Source organism: Desmodus rotundus, chromosome 10 (genome assembly GCF_022682495.2).
Source record: "Desmodus rotundus isolate HL8 chromosome 10, HLdesRot8A.1, whole genome shotgun sequence".
In the NCBI taxonomy this organism is placed as follows: Eukaryota; Metazoa; Chordata; class Mammalia; order Chiroptera; family Phyllostomidae; genus Desmodus; species Desmodus rotundus.
Genome location: NC_071396.1, coordinates 41763641 through 41780856, shown reverse-complemented (window position 1 = coordinate 41780856; position 17216 = coordinate 41763641). Strand labels below are relative to the sequence as shown.

The window sequence follows — 17216 nt, the reverse complement described above, 5'->3', positions numbered from 1 at the left end:
TCCTTGTTTCACTGCCCCCTGCTTCAGTAAACATACTCTCAAAATCACCTGGACTAAAGTTGTGAAATCTTTCCTATACCAAGTCAAGAACCCGCACACTGCCAGCCGCCCTAGGCAGACCTGCTCAGGGGACAGGTCTTCTTTCCAGTAAGATTGTGCCCACAGGTGCCGCCACACCTGCTGGTGCCGCCCCTCAAAGTCACTGTAGCTACTCCTTGGGGAAGCTAGGACGCAACCAGGGGGTCCGGGGGGAGGAAGAAGCCCGCCTCTGGTGGCCCCTGGGGGCGAGGAAATCAGCCACTCCTACCTACTGGGCCCCGCACAGGCGTGGGCTCTGGTCCTGCAGCAACGGCATCCGAGCTTACAGGAGGGTCACTTCCACAGTCAGAGAGCTGAGAAGCACTGGTGACAGGAGAGGAACGCAACTCCAACGGCTTCAGGACCCAGCGCTCTCTAGCAGGCCAGTTCGCCTAGCTGCCGTTTCCTAGCGACAATAGCTTCCGGGCAGGTGAGGAGGAGAAGCCCGGAGACTACTCCCTTGAGCCACAATGGGGAAGACCAGCGGGGCCCACGGGGGGGCGGACGGCGGGTAGGCCCGGGCACAGACTCCTGAGCGCAAAGCTGGACCCCGGGCGCCTGCGCACTGCGGCCCCGTTCCCCGCTCGGCCCCGCCCCCACCGCCCGGGTTTTCAAATTTGAAACCTGCTCCTTTTCCCGCCCGAAAGTGTAGACCAGCAGAGAGAGAGGGCGGAGCCGCGCACAGCCAATGGTGCCTCAGAGGCTCCCCCGCCCCGCCCCGAAGGTGACGACAGGGAGCCGCAGGAGGCGACCCGCCAATGAGCGACTGCGCTCACCCTCCCTGCCCCCGCGGCGCCCACGTGCAGCTGCGAGTCCCGGGGCCTCCCGAGACTACAGGCCCCCAGAGCTCGGCCCTCTGTGCTGCGCCCCCGCTGTCTGCACAGGCTGGAAACTGAGGCTCAGGGACACCTAGCAGCCAGCACGGGGTCGCTGACCAAAGCGAGCAAGATATACCAACCCCCAGCCTGGGGTTTGCCGGAGGGCCGGACCTAGAGCTGATGTAGGTACGACACCGCAGGGGTCCGAGGGGGCGGGCAGCTTGGGGGGCTGGGCTGCGATCCGGGGCGGGTTCCAGAGGGGCGGGGCCAAGAACCGGGCCATCCTGCGGGCGGGGCTTCCAGGGGGCGGGGCCGGGCGCCTGTGTTTGTGGCACCGTGTCAGTTACATTGTAACAAAAGTGGTGCCTCTGCTTCTCCGGCCCTCAACTCCGGCTTGCCCGCCGCCAGCTGTTGCCGACATGGAACCCGTGGCCAGCAACATCCAGGTCTTGCTGCAGGCAGCCGAGTTCCTGGAACGCCGCGAGAGAGGTGAGGCAAAACCCTTGGCCGGGCTCCAGGCGACGACCTTGCTGACACGGGCCTCGGTTGGACTTGGCTCCCAACTTGCAGGATGCACACTTGTCTTTAAGGCAGTAGCCCCGGGGCAACCCCGTCTTCGACTGGAGAGGGGTCTGCAGTTGGGCTGGGAGGTGTTGGGAAAATGGCCCTGGCGCCAAAAGCCCCTCCCTGACCGTGCCGTGCCAGGGGCGCCGGCTGGGATCAGCTCCATTCTGACGCGGACGGGGGCTCTCTCTGGCAGAGGCTGAACACGGATACGCGTCCCTGTGCCCGCACAGAAGTCCGGGCCCCGTCCACAGGAAGAGGAAGCGATCCCCCCAAGCTCCTGGCGCGCTGGACAGTGGGCGGTGAGGAGGGCCTGGGGCAACGGGGAGCGGGGGATGGGCGCTGTCCCTTTCGGACCCCTCCCCAGCCCACTTCCTCCTCGTTGCTTGCATCTTCTGGGCCAGGTACCTTACTCTGGAGACATTCCGACCCCTCTTGCCAGCTCCCCATCCCCAAACACGTACCCTCTATTCATTCAAGCGCTAGTTCTTGAGCACCCGTCATAGTGCCAGTTCTGTGCCCCACTTCTACTCACACTCCTGCGCTCCACATATCACACCACTCGCTTTCCTCTCCTCGTCTCCACCCTTTACTCATGCTGTTCCCTCCAATTGGAGTGTCTCTCCCTCCACTACCCACTTTGGGTAACTTGTGTTTCTGGCCCAGCTCAACTGCCACCTCTTTTTAGGAAGCCCCTCCTGAGTGCTGGTTCAGGGCTTTGGACTCCACAGCTACCTGAGCAGGCCTCTCACAGCGTTTGCACCTCCCCCCAACCCCAGCCTGCCCCTGAGCCTCTGCCTCCACCTGGCAATTCAGGTGCATGAGGCGCATGGTTGCCATGCTGAGCTAGTTTGCAACGCAGATCTGTAGTGCATTTTGAGCCCCTGGGAGCCTGGGACTGAGGGTGTGGGCAGCAGCTGACGCCCGCTCACCCCATCCTCCCTGGCATTGGCAGGTCTGTGCACAACGAGCTGGAGAAGCGCAGGTGAGTCCCAGCCAATGCCCGCACAGCAGTGGGTCTGGGAACTGCCTCCCTCTAGCTGGCAGGTCCGGCCCGCACTGCCCTCCCAACCCCTTCCCCTGCAGGAGGGCCCAACTGAAGCGGTGCCTGGAGCAGCTGAAGCAGCAGATGCCGCTGGGCGCTGACTGTGCCCGCTACACCACGCTGAGCCTTCTGCGCAGGGCCAGGATGCACATCCAGGTAAGGGGCTACCCTAACCCTGCACCCTGGAGCCATCCTGCCAGACACATGGAGAGGTGTAGGAGGGGGACGCTGGGGGAAACTGTGGAGAGAGGCCCACTGTGCTTTTAGTTTCCAAATTTATTAAATGGGAAGAGAAGCAAAAAATAACTCGGAATTGTTCTGACGCTTAAGCTTCAGCAGTCGCCCAGTAAATGTTCACTGTTGTTATTACAGCTATTACTTCTATTCCAGCTGTGAGGCCCTGGGCCAGGCAGTTAGCCTGTCTGGACTTCCTTTCCTCCTCCATATGGGGGGCATGCCTGCTGAAGATAATGTGATGGATCACGTATACGGGCCCCTAAGACTGTAGAGGGCTGGTCCTCGATCTTCCTCTCTCCCATCCTTTAAGTCCTCCTGTTCTGAGCAGTCTGTCCTGAAGCCGCTTTGGGAGGTAGTGCCAGAGGCCAGGACAGGGAAAGGACTGAGAGGATGGCCATCACCTCATTCTCAGAATCCTTGTTGCTGCCCCCTGGTGGACATGAGTGGGGTGTGCTAACTCAAAGCCCCAGGCATCCCCAGAGAGACCTTTCCTGCCCTTCGGGTTCTTTTGACAAAGAAATGAAGGCACAGCAGGGCTTACAGAGAGGCAGATTCAGAATCCAGGCCAGGTGCCCCAAGTTGCATGCTTTCCTTCAGCATGTATTGGGTTGGCCAAAAAGTCTGTTTAGTTTTTTCTGTAAAATGAAAGACACCTTTTTCATCTTTACCAATAACTTTATTGATTTGGATCTTTTGGGTATGTCGTCGGCTGTCTCCTGTGGCATACCATGTTGATTGTTCTCAGTTAGTGTCTCCATTTGATCGCTATCAACTTCAACTGCTGTACCCGACTGTGGAGCACAGTCCAGCGCGAAATCTGCAGCGTGAAACTTCACAACCCATTTTTGACACGTTTGATCAGTCACAGCACCTTCTCCCAACCCTGCACAAATATCTTTTTGCATTTCAGTTGCATTTTTACCTTTCTAGAAATAGTAAAGCACAATACGCCAAAGACATTGCATATTTTCTTTCATCTTCAATAATAAAATGGCTACACAAAAATTCCCCAATTTTGATAAGTTTTTTTTTTTTTTTTAATGCATGCTGATATGACAGCTGTCACAATACAATCTAATAAAATTGTTTTGAATGGAGTTAAGGAAAACTAAGTGCTACCAGAGCCACCGTATGGAAAAAAAGCAAACAGACTTTTTGGCCACCCCGACATTTATGGAGCCCCTGCTCTGCCAGGCTCCTTTCCGCACGGGGGCTGTGTTGGGGACAGAGGGATGTGTCATGTGGCAAATGAATCACAGGGTGGGTGCTGTGCACGCTTTCCCACAGGGGCCTGCGTTCCCCTCCTGACGGCTCAGTGACACCCTAGCTGGACAGCGGGCCCCGGTTTCTCACCCGGAGCCTACCTAGCCTGGGTCTTAGAGAGACAGTGTACCCCTCAAGCGCTGACTGGCCAGTGGACAGGACCTGGGATCGCTCCTTCCTTAAAGCTCCATCACCCCTCTCCCGGACTCCCTGCTTCCTGTTTTGCCTTGCCTTAGGATGTTCTTTGTAGCAGGTGGTAGATCTGTTTAGGTCTGTCTCCTGCTGAAAACCTTCCACGGGCCCTGACAGAACCACCTCAGTCCTTCTGTGGGGTCAAGGCCTTCCACATCGCAGGCCTTGCCGCTGGCCTGCTTTTTTAGTCTTATCTCTTCCCCATTCCCCACCAAAAAGCCGAATTCTCGGTGCTCTTCATGGTCTCCCTCTGCTTGGGTGCTTCTCCCCCATCTTCGCCTAGGCAGCTGTCCCTCACCCCTCTATACCCAGTCCCAATGCCTCGTCCCCGGACTCCCCTTCCTGTGGACCGCAGGGCCCTGATGGGAGAGCCCTTGGCCTTCCAGTCCGCGGTGCGCTGTGCTGGCAGAGCTCTGGTGGAGGGAGGGGGTGGGCAGGGGGTAATGCTGAAGAAACCTTGGGGTTCCTAGAAGGGTCTTGACCGAGAGTTACTGGCAGCCTCTTAGTCTGTAGTTTTCTAAAATTTAAGTTAGTTGGCAGCACTTCAGAGGCCACTTAACATGAAAAATGTGACTTTCCAGCTCTCTCAAAGACGCTGAGCGATCTGGCCACACTTGGGCCTCTCCACATGGCAGCCATCGGCTGGGCCCCCGAGGCAGCTGCCTCCTTCACCTGGAGCCCACACTTGCCACCCCGCCCTCTCTCTGTTGCGTGATACCACACTGGGCATTCCTTCCCATCACCTGACTAAACCCTGATGAAGGTCCTTGAGATTGTGCTGCCCGCGCTCCTTACCCAGCTCGACAGAACTCGGGCCGTTTACATGGCACCGCGGGGCCTGAGCTCCTGGAGGATGTGGAGGAAGCCTGTGGAGCCCAGATTTAGTGAGCCCCGTCAGGAGTAGGCAGGCAGTCACCGAGGGACTGCGACCGCTGTGGAGCCGTGTTGGGGTGGTGCCCGGGCCCCCAGGCAGCTGACCCCACCCTTTGCTCCCTCGGACTCTGCAGAAGCTGGAGGAGCAGGAGCAGCGGGCCCGGCGGCTCAAGGAGAAGCTGCGCAGCGAGCAGCAGAGCCTGCAGCAGCAGCTGGCGCGGCTCCGGGGGCCGGCAGGGGCAGGCGAGCGGGAGCGGCTGCGGGCAGACAGCCTGGACTCCTCGGGCCTCTCCTCCGAGCGCTCCGATTCGGACCAAGGTGAGTGCCCCTGAAGCAGAAGAGGGCTAGGGCGGGCTGGCGGGCCGGGTCTCCTGACTGGACCCGTCCCTGTGCAGAGGAGCTGGAGGTGGACGTGGAGAGCCTGGTGTTCGGGGGTGAGGCTGAGCTGCTGCGGGGCTTCAGTGCCGGCCGGGAGCACAGCTACTCGCACGGCGGCGCCTGGCTATGACCCTCGCCGCCCCAGAGCACGCCTTTCCCTCAGACCCCCTTCCACTCCGCTCCGCCGGGCAGGAGCCCTTCCCGAGCCTCCAGGGCTGTCCAGTCACCTCCTGTTGGAATGAACTAAAAGGACCCTGGCGTGGGAACAGGTGCTCCCCCTGCCTGGCGGCTGGCGGCAGGAGCCCCTCCTAGGGGAGGGGCCTGGCCTCCCAGGGGCCGCAGTGCTGGCAGCTTGGGCCTGGACTGCACTTCCAGGCGTTGTTTTTTGTTTTGTTTTTGTAGCATTTGGCTCTGCTGTCCCCATGGGGACAGGAAGCCTCTTGGGGCACCCCCCACATTCCTTCCTAGACAAGGCCACCTGGCCTTTATCCCACAGATACTGTACAGTATTTTCATTAAAAGGTTCGTTCTTAATTTCCTGTCCACGGTCTTGCCTGACGAAAATTGGGAAACTCCCAGCCACAAGACGCAACAGGGGAAATGAAATCAGCGGCTACCACCGACACTGTTGGCCTGCCTACACTGCCCTTCAGCCCACACAGCCCAGGGCCTGGCTGGCCAGTTTGCAGGGGCAGCTGAGGCTGCATGACAGGGCCCGCCCAAGGCCCAAAGCCAGGGCACACCGGAGTCAAGACTCAAACCAAAGCTTTCTGACTCCACAGCTGGGGCTGATTATTCAACAAATATTTATTGAGTGCCTGTTATGTACTAGATACTGTTCCAGGTACTTGGGACACAGCAGAGAACAAAATGAAGGTTCCTGCCCTCATGGAGCTTACAGTCTAGCATTTACGACCCCTCACCTGCTCACTCTCTGTGGCCCTGGGCAAGTCACAGCCCCTCTCTCCATGGCTAGCTGATGTGGTAGGCAGCAGGCCCGGCCCAGACGTGGGTAATGTGTCTGGTGCACTGCAGATGCCAAACAGACACCACCCCCAACCCACCACCCAGACAGGAGATCAGGCTGGAAGTTGACTTTTAATAATAAAGCACAGGGGGGAGGGCAGAGGGAGGAGCGCAGCGGGTGGCCCAGAGTGGCCGCAGCCAAGGGCCCGGGCTGGCTACACAAACTGCTGTTGCTGCTGCTGCTTCTTCGTGGCCGCCTTGCTGGCGAGGTCCTTGGCCTTCTCTGTAGCTGCCAGTGCCGTCTCCTTTGCCTTCTCCTTGGCTTCCTTGGCTGTCTCAACCAGGGTTTTGGAAGGGGCCTCACCTGCAGCAAAAGGCACGAGGCTGGCTTCAGAGGCTGGCCAAGACCCACCTAGTCACTCCCCACAACCATCACCACCTGCGAGCCAGGCCCCGTCGGAAAGGTGGCATTTGCCCAGGGTATAGATGAGGAGTCCTAGGCTCCACACCAGTCAGGGCAGCTGGGACTTGACCCCAGCCTGTGCCTGGGAGGTTCTCACCTTGCAGCTTGGCCAAAATGTATTCAAAGCCCTTCATCGTCTTGGTCACGTTGCTTTTGAACCGGGCGAGACCAAATTCCTGGCAAAAGATGAGAAGGGGGAGGGTTCTGAGCTTCCCACGGACCTCCAGGCTAGTGTCTATGTCCAATGCCCGGGGCCTCCGAACACCAGCGCCCCCAAGCTGCCGCTCACCTGGACAGCTCTGGAGACGCCAAATAAGCTGGAGGAGACCCAAGCTTCCCGGCGGATTTCGGTCCAGCCGCTGTTATCAGAGTTCACACAGTAAACACATCGCTCCTCCACCACCTGTGCAGGGAGTCCAGCCAAACGACTCTGTGGGAGTCTTTCACTTTGCCAGCTTCACATAAATGTGATTCCCTGCCTCGTTTTACGAGGGAGAGCAAGAAAACGAAAACCTATTCCTTATCGAACCCCACGCTGTATTTACAGAAGAGCAAGAACATAAAGGTCATTTTGGTCTCTACGATCTCTTCTGACCCTTTAAACCAGACGGCAAGTGGCCTCTTGAGATCAAGCAGAGGGCCTTCCGGCTCTACCCTGGCCCTAGATTTGGTTCGGTACCTTTATGTCTACATGGGTGCTATGTTCTTAGCCGGTCTACTACTGGCTGCAGCTCAAGGTCACTGGCAATCCAAATAAAAATGGAAATTGGGCCATTGTCACAGGGAAATGTGGACCAGCACTCCCTACAGAACCCTTCGGAGACCTGTCCCACAGCTGGACAGGACGCCGTCTCTCACGGCAGGGTCACTACCTGGGTGATTCAGAGAACAGGCAGCGCCCTCTGGGAACGTGCGTGAGGCCTCTGGTAGCTGGAGCAACGCACTAAGCTGCCGGCTCTCTGAGCTCACAGGACGCCTCCCCTCTTCGCACCCCACTTCTCCCTTTGCACAGGAGGGTCATTCCCACTATTGCGAAGACTGAGTGAGCAAGAGAGAAAGTTCTCTGAAAGCTTCAGGGTATTCATACATGAGAGAACACTATAGAATATTTCTGAAACCATGGGTTTCCAAGTTAAAAAAAAAAAATTTACTGATTTTAGAGAGAGGAAGGGAGAGAACTTCAGACTACAGCCTCAAGTAAACCACCCCCCAGGCCCAGCCTCCTTCTAGCACTCTGCAGGCAGAGAGACATCCATTTTTTATTCCACTATTTATGCATTCACTGGTTCTTTTTTAAAAAGTCCTCACCAGAAGATCTTTTTTCACTGCTCTCAGAGAAAGAGAGGGGGAGAGAAGCATCGACTGGTTGCCTCCTGTACGTGCCTGGACTGGGGTTCAAACCCATAACCTAGGCATGGACCCTGACGGGGAATTGAACCCTCAACCTTTCAGTCATGGGACGATGCTCCAACCAACTGAGCCACCCTGGCCAGGGATCACTGATTGATTCTTGTATGTGCTCTGACCGGGAATTGAACCCTCAACCTTTGCGTATTGGTGTATTGGGATGACTCTCATTATAACCATCTGAGCTACCTGGCCAGGTCAGGGTTTTCAAATTTAAAGACAAGACATCAAAGATATATGGAACCCCTTTTCCCCAAAATCTTAGGCTGAACTCTATTATGTAAGGCACATAAGAGTGTAACTCCTCTGGTCCGCATGGGGCATGGGGCCCAGATCCTCTCCCTTATGTGGCACACCCAAGGCACCCTTATGGCTGGATGGATTCCTGTTTGAAAACCACTCTCAGCATCCCTGGCTCCCGAGCCTCATGTATCAGGAGCTCTACTTTTCGGGGGACCAAGAGAGTCTCACCATCAGCCGGGCATGGTTGATGTTCCAGGTGAAAGTGGTCATGGTCTGGTTCCGTGGGTCCACAATGGAATCCTCCAGGATGTACACCGAGTGAGCAACATTGGCAGGAAAGAGTCGCTCGGCCCAGCGGGGCATCCTGTTGGTCTTGGTCAGGAGTCTCCGGGACAGGAGCTTCTGGTCAGGGGTCACCTCCCGGTGCACTATGTCTTCCGTCAAGACATGTTTGCTGCAGGTGTCAGAGTGACGGTGACCATCAGGAGCCTGACCCTGTGAGACTGCCTGCTGCGGCTCCCATCTGGAGCCTCCCGGCCCAGAATGGCCAGGCCTTCCACTAAACTTGTAGTGATCTGTGCTGTAGCTCAGACCTGGAGATGGAGTCCCTTGAACCTATCCCAGGGCAAATTCCAGCTCCTGCCCCCTCGCTGACCTGGATTCCTGGGCCTTCCAGCATGGCGGCCCTTGTTGAGTTATTGCACCGCTGGAGAGCGCCCAGGCAGAGGAGTAGGAGAAGGTCTGGGAATTCTAGCCCCAGGAACCCTCCCAATTCCTGTGCCGCCGCCTCTTCCTGTCTCGCCAGTCACCTGGAGTTGAGAGAGCCTCAGAATACGGCCTCAAGTAACCCACCGCCCAGGACCGGCCTCCTTCCAAGCACTTTGCGGACCTGGCCACTTCCCCGATAGGGTCCTCTAACCCTAAAGACGGCCACGGCCCCGACGATTCCCTACCTCGGACTCGATGTGGAGTCCTTCCTGGCCCCACACTTCAATTCCAAACAGCGAGGGGAAAGGTTGCTATATCCCGGGCTACGTACCTATAGGGATTCGGGTACCGCTGCCAGAAGGCAGCAAACACTTGGTCCCAGGAACTCCGGAGCACGCTCTGGCCCAGGAAATACTTCACCATCGTCCCGGCCGGAGCGGGATCAACACCCGCGCAGCATCAGGGGTGCAGAGCCCGGGGGGCACGCGCAGACCAGGCCGGGGCTCGGCGCACGCCCGCCAGGCACGCAGCTCAGTCACCACCGCCCTGCGCTCCACCAGCACCCTCCGCCATGAGGAGTTGTCCAGCCGCCCGCCACTTCCGGCGCAGACGCGCAGTACCCACCACTTCCGGCGCCTGTGCACGTGACTCGCGGCCCCGCCCCCTCGCCCTCTACCCCCTCCCGCTGCGGGAGTCGCGGAGCTGCTGGCCTGAGCCGTGTTAGAGGGGACCCTAAGCTCCGTGGGGAGTCCGAGCTGTGGCGGCGCCGGGGCCGGGCGGCGAGCGAGCTGGGCGGCGGCGTGCGGCGCCGTTGACGGCGCTGCCGGGCCGCCCCGGGCCCTGGGCTGTCGGAAGGACCTTCAGCGCCCGGGGCCGAGGAGTGGGGGCAGCGGGGCGCTGCCGTAGCTGGAGCCCACCGTGGTGTCTCGAGTCGTAGGGACGGAGGCTTGGGCGCTCCCGCCCGAGTGGAGACCCGGGTTTACCCAGCGCGTGGGCGCAGGGCCCTGACGCGGGTGAGGCGGCCGCGAGAGCATGAGCGGGCAGCGGGTGGACGTCAAGGTGGTGATGCTTGGCAAGGAATACGTGGGCAAAACGAGCCTGGTGGAGCGATACGTACACGACCGCTTCCTGGTGGGGCCCTACCAGAACGTGAGTGCGCCTCGCGGGGCCGGCGCGGGTGGGAGACCAGCACTCATCTGCGGTGCTGATCGCTTTCCCCCGGTTGCAGACCATCGGGGCCGCCTTCGTGGCCAAGGTGATGTCTGTCGGAGACCGGACGGTGACTTTGGGTATTTGGGTAAGTCCCCTGGGCTGGCAGTTCTGGGAAAACCCATCCTAAGGAGGTTTGATCCCCTCTATTCTTGTCTCATCTGTGGCCTCATAGAGGCCATTTCTCTTCTCTAGATCCCAGTTTAAAAGTGGGGGTCTGGAGGACGTATTTATTTGCAATCTTGGGGAGTAACTCGGGCCACGGCTGAGCTTTCCCCTGTCCTTCAGGACACAGCAGGCTCTGAGCGCTACGAGGCTATGAGTCGAATCTACTATCGGGGTGCCAAGGCTGCCATCGTCTGCTACGGTAAAGGAGAGGTTCTGGCCTGTTCCTCAAGCAAGAAGGGGTGGGTGCTAGGATGGCCGTAGAGAATAGCCCCTGACCCTGACTGTGTTTCCTGCGTGCCCCATACCAAGACCTCACGGACAGCAGCAGCTTTGAGCGGGCGAAGTTCTGGGTGAAGGAACTGCGCAACATGGAGGAGGTAGGTGGTCAGACCTCACCAGAGGACTAGGGTCTGGGGCTCTGATGGTCTGTGTGGGTGACTCTGACCTTGTCTTCTGCTTCAGGGCTGTCAGATCTACCTGTGTGGCACCAAGAGTGACCTGCTGGAGGAGGACCGGCGGCGTCGACGTGTGGACTTCCACGATGTCCAGGACTATGCAGACAGTAGCTTCTCCTCAGCTCCCTGGGGATGGGGGAGGGAAACCGCTGCTGGGGGGGGGGGGGGGTCATGCAAAATAGGGACTGCCTCGCATGTCCTGGGAAAGCCTTCTGGCCTCCCTGAACTTGTGCGGTCCAACAGAGCCCCCGAACTGCTAGACTTCCCCTTTGTGTGTGTCCACCTGGCTCTCAGATATGAGGCTTTAGTCATTTTTCTTTACAGATATCAAAGCTCAGCTCTTTGAAACATCCAGCAAGACAGGCCAGAGTGTGGGTGAGTGCTGTCCTGGGCCTCGCAGCAGGAACCAGCAGGGGCACCAGAGGAAGCAGAGCAGAGCCTAGAGGGCTGTGTCACTGGGTGACCCCAGGGCTACTGGCATTGGGCCCTCACTGATGGTCCTTTTTCCTGCCAGACGAGCTCTTCCAGAAAGTGGCAGAGGACTACTCAGTGTGGCTGCCTTCCAGGTGATGACAGGTGTGTACTTCCCCAGCCTCTCTGGAGACTTCCTCTGGGCCCTCAGCATCTAGTCCCCTTCACGGTGGTTACCGGATCCCCCGACAGAATGGTGCTGAGCTGCCACCTCTCTCTCTGACAGAGGACAAGGGCGTGGATCTGAGCCAGAAGGCAAACCCCTACTTCTACAGCTGTTGCCATCACTGAATCGCCACTCACTTGGCCTGGGGGAATTAAAGGAATTCCCCGAGGGGCTGGACCTAGCTCTTGTCTGGGCTCGGGTGGGCACACGTGAGCTACCCCAAGTCCCACGGCAGCAGGGGTGGCACCTGCCTGTGCTGGTCCATGGAACAGATGCAGCATTGGGCGGACTGATGGGCATCAGGAGGGGAAGGCTGATTTGGACTCCAGGCCTCTGTCCTCGACAGCACTTGTGTCTGCAGATTGAGTAGCTTCTGATTTGTAAATAAAATCAATGCACTGTGAACCACACTCAGCCCCTTTCCCTGCTGTGTAGCTGGGTATCAGGACACCAAGTTCTTTCTCGGGCCTTCTGGCCAGCCTCACTTCCTGTCTGAAGGCTCCTCCCAGCCCTAATTTTACTTTACCCCAGGGTTGCAGCTGAGATAATGGAGAAACGAGAGCCCTCTCCTATACTTTACTAGGGTGAAAGGCTGGGGTTGGGGCAGTGCAAAGCTCCCAATTCCTTCCTGGTGCTGAGAAAGGCTAGGCAGGCGCTTAAGTCATGTCCAGAGATCAAAGATCAAGCACTCCTACCTCAGACTGGCCTGTCTTACCACATCTGTCACACCTAGGCCCGAGTCACACCTGTGGCTCAGACCCTAAGCTTCCCATCAGCATCTCACAATGTGGTGTAATGAGAACAGTCATAGGTTCTTCAAGACAGAAAAGGTCTTTTGGACTCACGTTTGAAAAAGGGACCTAAACTTGGCCTCAGTTTCTCTGTAAAAGTAACCACTGCCCAGACAGGACTGGGAAGACCATGAATAAAAGTAAACTCTTCAGGACTAAATGTGTATCTTCCCCAGAGGACTTTGCTGAAGAGGCAGGAAGTTCAGGACTAGGTCTTAAGGGACGGAAGGCCCCCAGGGTTGCCTCAAAGTATAGTTTTAGGCCTTGGAGGTCCAAATATTTCTTAAGGATCAGGTGCCAACTGTAAACCGGGCTGACATTTCCTGTTCAAAAAGGACGTTTACGGAGGCTTGGCGCCTTTGTCTTGGGCTTTCCCACCTTAGACTGGGTCCTCTGCAGGGCTTAGCACCTGCCTCTGAAGAAGTTGGCCAAGATGGGCAGACTCACTCAGGAAGTCCTTTGGTTCTACTTCCTTTTTAAAAACCAATTCCTCAAAATATCCTTACTTCATGGGTGATGAAGGCTTCCTGTGCAGGGACTGAAACCAACCAGCCACGCCCGGAAGAAATACATCCCGGCACCTAATGATTTCGGGGAGGAAACCCACACAACACCCAGGAGGCAGGCATCTGGAGGAGGGGCTCGGCTCCACTGCATCCCGCCCTGGGAACTGGCTGGGGCTGGCTCCTGCTCTCACCACAAACCCATCCTCCCACCTGCTGGGCTACAGCTCCCCACGGACAACAAAACACAACACAGGGTAAGGGCCATAAGAGTAAAGTTAAACTTTACTTTACAGTAATTTTTTTTTTTCTATATACAAAGAATTACAGTACATGTTTATGGGGACTCCTAGCACAGGGCTCCCCTCTTTTCCACTAAGAGTTTCACTTATAGCTGACAATCTATGGGGGTGAGGAGGAGCAAAAAAAAAAAAAAAAAAAAGGTGATGGACCTCAGCTGATCCCCCCACGTCCCTTTCTTAAAAATATAAAGACAGACCTCTGTTGTCAGCTTGTCTCTTTGCCAAGACTCAGAAATCTGCTCTCCCATGAGCCCCTGTGTGCTGCGCTCACCCGCCCTCTACACACACTCACCTACATGCACACACAGGCAGCACCCACCTCAGGCCCGGGGACCACCTGTTCTCTGCCCCTACTCCCGGGGCTCACACCTCCTGTCCACAGAGCTTTGCTTGACTCCCAGAGTGCCACACGAGAAGCCCCTCTGCAGCCTGATTTTTGGAAAGGCATGGGAAAGCAGCTCTAGAAAAGGGGCCACTTGAGAGTTTCACGTGTGCTGTTTTTTGCTCATGTTGGTAGGAAACACTTCCCAGGCTGTGGACTTCTAAATAAAATAAACTTTCCACTTCCTTAAGAAATATTACCCTTAATCTTCCTAAGCAACAGAGGTGTTCCCACGAGAGTAGAAGAGGTAGAGAGGGGCAGAAGGTAACCAAGGGAAACCCCGCACCTGGAGCTCTCTACCAACCTGTCCCAGGCAGTGTGAATGGAGGCTGTGGACAAGGTGATGCCAGCCCTGAGACTCAATGGCCACGCTCATCTGGACACAGCATCTCTTCCATCTCTGCATTGCTCTGGACCACTCCAGGGTTGGGTACAGCCTTCAACGAGGCTCTGCCCCTCTCCTCTCCAACAGAGCCTCAAAGAAACTGTTCTACATAAAATCTCTTCCTCCCAAACAGGAAGCTGGGTTTCTCAAGTCGCCAGTCCCTCAACCCTTGGCAGTGCTTATTTATACCAGGAAATTAGCACCATCATTACATTTTTTTTGAGTGTACAAAGCAATTATCTATTCTTAGTTCAATTTATACTACAGCAAACCCTGGCCCTAGAAAGCTCAGCTGAGAGCTAACTGGCCACAGCCAACCTCGTGCAGCGGCTACCTAGCTCTAAACGATCTGGAATGTCTGAACACGTGGGACAGCCCAAAAGTCCTTCAGCAGGAAAGGGGCTCGTGATGGCAGCGCTTTCCTGCCTCCATCTCAGAGAGGTCACACTAGGCCATTCTGACCTCCTGGTTAACAAATCCCAAGAAGATGGCAGTACCTTCCCAAAAAGCCTTAGAAGACCCGCTTTATAGAAGCCGAGACCAAAACCCACCCATGTTTAGGACTCTCCTAACTCCTCTCCACGGGGGAAGCTGCCAGGACCACGTTTCTCCCCTCCACTGTGTTCTCACAAGGCGACCCGGGAGTCCAGCTCCAGCGCGTAGACACTGCCGAACGTGCCAAAGAGCTGCCGTGCGCTTCATGCCCTGACCGTGGGGTGGGGTAGAGGATATGAAAAAATACACTTAATTTTCCTCAATGCCGAAGATGGAGATTTGGTAGTTGTTCAGAAGAGGATCAACACAGTGATTTAAATCACCTTAAACTCAATAACTGCATGGGGAAGCAGACATTTAAAAACTTGTATGCTTTTGTAGCAGTGATAGTATCTTGTTATTAGAATGGGTTAGCTTCAGTATGAGAAGCAAATGAGGCTTTGAATTTAACAGTTTCCATAATTTTTTTTCCCCTGACTTAACAGGGCTTGGAGAGGTATTTGTTCTCTAGCTGTCTAAGGAAGAAGCTATGGCATCCCCCTGGGAAAGGCTTCCTGGGGAACTGGCTTAGAGGCAAACTCTCTTGAAATTCCGATTTCCAAGCACTTGGCCAAATACCCAAAATACCAACCGGCACAAAGATCAGGAACTTCTGAGAAATGATTTCCTTTTAACTGCCGAGTCACCTCCCTGGAGAAAAGGCCTCAGTGCAGGCTCCCGGGGTCCTCGAGGGCTGACTAGCTCCCTCCCTCCCATTTGTCAGGCAAGAGTCTCACTTCTCAACAGTCTTGATTCTACTTTCAATTGTACACTGACTGCTTTCATGGTGTTAAGATGTTAACGACTTAGAATCAGATGCTGCGAACAAGGAGGGCCCGACAGTTGAATTTGTAGTTTCCAGTCAACCTGAGAGAATCCTTCAGTGGCCCTCAGGAAAGCCTGGCACTGCATTCATCTAGATAAAGAACTGCCTCCTACCCCCTAAACCAAACACAGCTCATAAGCTGTTTCCCTAGGCAGGTCTGGAAGAAAGTTACCAGTGAATGGTGGAACATGGAAAGGACCAAAACAAAACCGCAAAGTGGCCAATCACGGCTCACCTTTCCCTCACTCCTTCTGGAACTGTGAGACTTCTCTAGAGTGGCTGTCAAGTCAATCACCTCCCAAAGCCTCCTTCAGAGTCAGACCTCTCCGCTTACAAATTTTTACATAGCCTGCACAACCCCCCACCACACACACCAAAAAATTCACAGTTTATTTCATGAAACAAAGAACTACGGTAATTTAACACACAACATAGTGAAAGGAGATTCTAACAGTGCAGTGTGGATACTGTTTCTGGTCACGACTACAGATGACAGGGAAGAAAGGGCACAGGACTGGCACCAAGCAAACCCTACTCATACAACCTAAGAGATTAGGGAAAAAGACCTACTAGCTGCAGTTATATACTTATTATTCTCACACATGATAAATACTTAATATAATGAACTTTAATGTTCTGGGTGGATTTCTTTAAAAATATCTTTTCCATGGTTTAAAATTTTTTAAAAAGAAAATAAGATGCTTTGTTTTCTCTTCCCTTTGAACAAAGAGTTTTCCTCTCTGATGATGTGGGAAGAGATTACAGGATGAAAGGGGAGAACCAGGCAGGTGGAATTTACAGAGGAGGTTCCGAGGTCTAAGTGAGACGCAAGGACAGGCCCCTGAACTCGGGGCCGCCCTGCCCAGCCTGTGCCTCTGCCTGAGTTCAAGTGTCTCAACCCCAGAGACCAACTTTGGGAAATAAAAGCAAAGTCTCTTTTTAATCTTTATATAAAGCGCAAATGCTTCTATAACAACTACTATTCCCTCCTTAAGAGTGATCGGAGCAACCTCAATAGGAACTTAGGAGGAAACGGACAGAATACAGAATCCTGTTGAGGGGTTAAAAGCCATAACTGAGACAGAATGGTCAGGAAACATTTGGGCCTGGTGACCTGGTTGGCTAAAGCTGCTGGCTAAGTTGGCAAAGCAGAGAGGTAAACACATTTGGTCTAGGGACAAAGGAGGCATGAGTGAATGGGAAGGAACTGGCCAAACAGCACTTCCTGTTGGCAGTCGGTGAGCTGGGTGAACAGCAGGGCAGGGTAGCACCAACAGATTTCCCAGCCCTTGAGCCCCAGCTCAGGGCAGCAGTAACAGATAATCAGCAGTTATGAGGAGTCAACTCTTAAGACTGGACATTTCTCTAAATGCCACATCTTGCCAGTCATAAAGGAAGGGTTATGGTTGCCTTTGAACTGAGTCAGCAGGCAAGTGCTCTACATAGAGCACACTTCTCAGGAAGAAGGTGGCAGAATCCACTAGTGAGGAAGAGGACTCCTTCCATTCAGGTAGGAGAGCGAAGAACCAGAAGGTAAGTAATTTTCCAGCAGGGTCTGGCAACCTCCCTGAGCTGGTGGTGGATCTAGCCCAGAGCTTGCCAGAGATTCCTTAAGTCCACTGCCCGAGACTCTGAAATCTGAAAGCACCTGAGTGTCTGGGGAACAGGCATGGGGTGGGTTGATGTAAAAGGAGGAAAATTGGTAAAAAAAAAACTATGCTTGCCAGTTGCCTTCTTACACTGTGGGAAAGCTGTGCCCTTGAAGAGCCCAGCCCCCCAACCAGCTATT

At 55.4% G+C, this 17216-nt stretch overlaps 3 protein-coding genes across 5 annotated transcripts; 2 read left to right on the top strand and 1 right to left on the bottom strand.

The window, feature by feature from the left end:
- Positions 1-392: 392 nt before the first annotated feature.
- Positions 393-5967, top strand: MXD3 (MAX dimerization protein 3). Of its 2 annotated transcripts, none has more exons than XM_045185714.3 (8): positions 393-508; positions 726-1078; positions 1305-1385; positions 1657-1762; positions 2416-2445; positions 2547-2661; positions 5205-5388; positions 5466-5967. In XM_045185714.3, the coding sequence occupies exons 3-8, from the start codon at positions 1316-1318 to the stop codon at positions 5576-5578; spliced, it is 618 nt and encodes a 205-aa protein (XP_045041649.2). In that variant the 5' UTR covers positions 393-508; positions 726-1078; positions 1305-1315; the 3' UTR covers positions 5579-5967. The 2 variants fall into 2 exon arrangements, with proteins under 2 accessions (XP_045041649.2, XP_024433631.2); XM_024577863.4 differs by having other exon boundaries at positions 396-508; positions 726-1082.
- A 270-nt stretch (positions 5968-6237) lies between these two features.
- On the bottom strand, positions 6238-9832 carry PRELID1 (PRELI domain containing 1). Its single transcript, XM_024577856.4, has 5 exons — positions 9567-9832; positions 8756-8981; positions 7167-7280; positions 6975-7053; positions 6238-6778 (listed from the first exon to the last, which is right to left on the bottom strand). The coding sequence occupies exons 1-5, from the start codon at positions 9656-9658 to the stop codon at positions 6630-6632; spliced, it is 660 nt and encodes a 219-aa protein (XP_024433624.2). The 5' UTR covers positions 9659-9832; the 3' UTR covers positions 6238-6629.
- An 83-nt stretch (positions 9833-9915) lies between these two features.
- RAB24 (RAB24, member RAS oncogene family) lies at positions 9916-12114 on the top strand. 2 transcript variants are annotated; one of them, XM_024577811.3, is made up of 8 exons: positions 9916-10384; positions 10464-10532; positions 10733-10811; positions 10922-10989; positions 11075-11174; positions 11392-11442; positions 11582-11643; positions 11765-12114. In XM_024577811.3, exons 1-7 carry the CDS (start codon positions 10268-10270, stop codon positions 11635-11637), a joined length of 540 nt encoding a protein of 179 aa, XP_024433579.2. In that variant the 5' UTR covers positions 9916-10267; the 3' UTR covers positions 11638-11643; positions 11765-12114. The 2 variants fall into 2 exon arrangements, 1 of the variants encoding a protein (XP_024433579.2); XR_011650451.1 differs by having other exon boundaries at positions 11075-11442.
- Positions 12115-17216: the final 5102 nt, after the last annotated feature.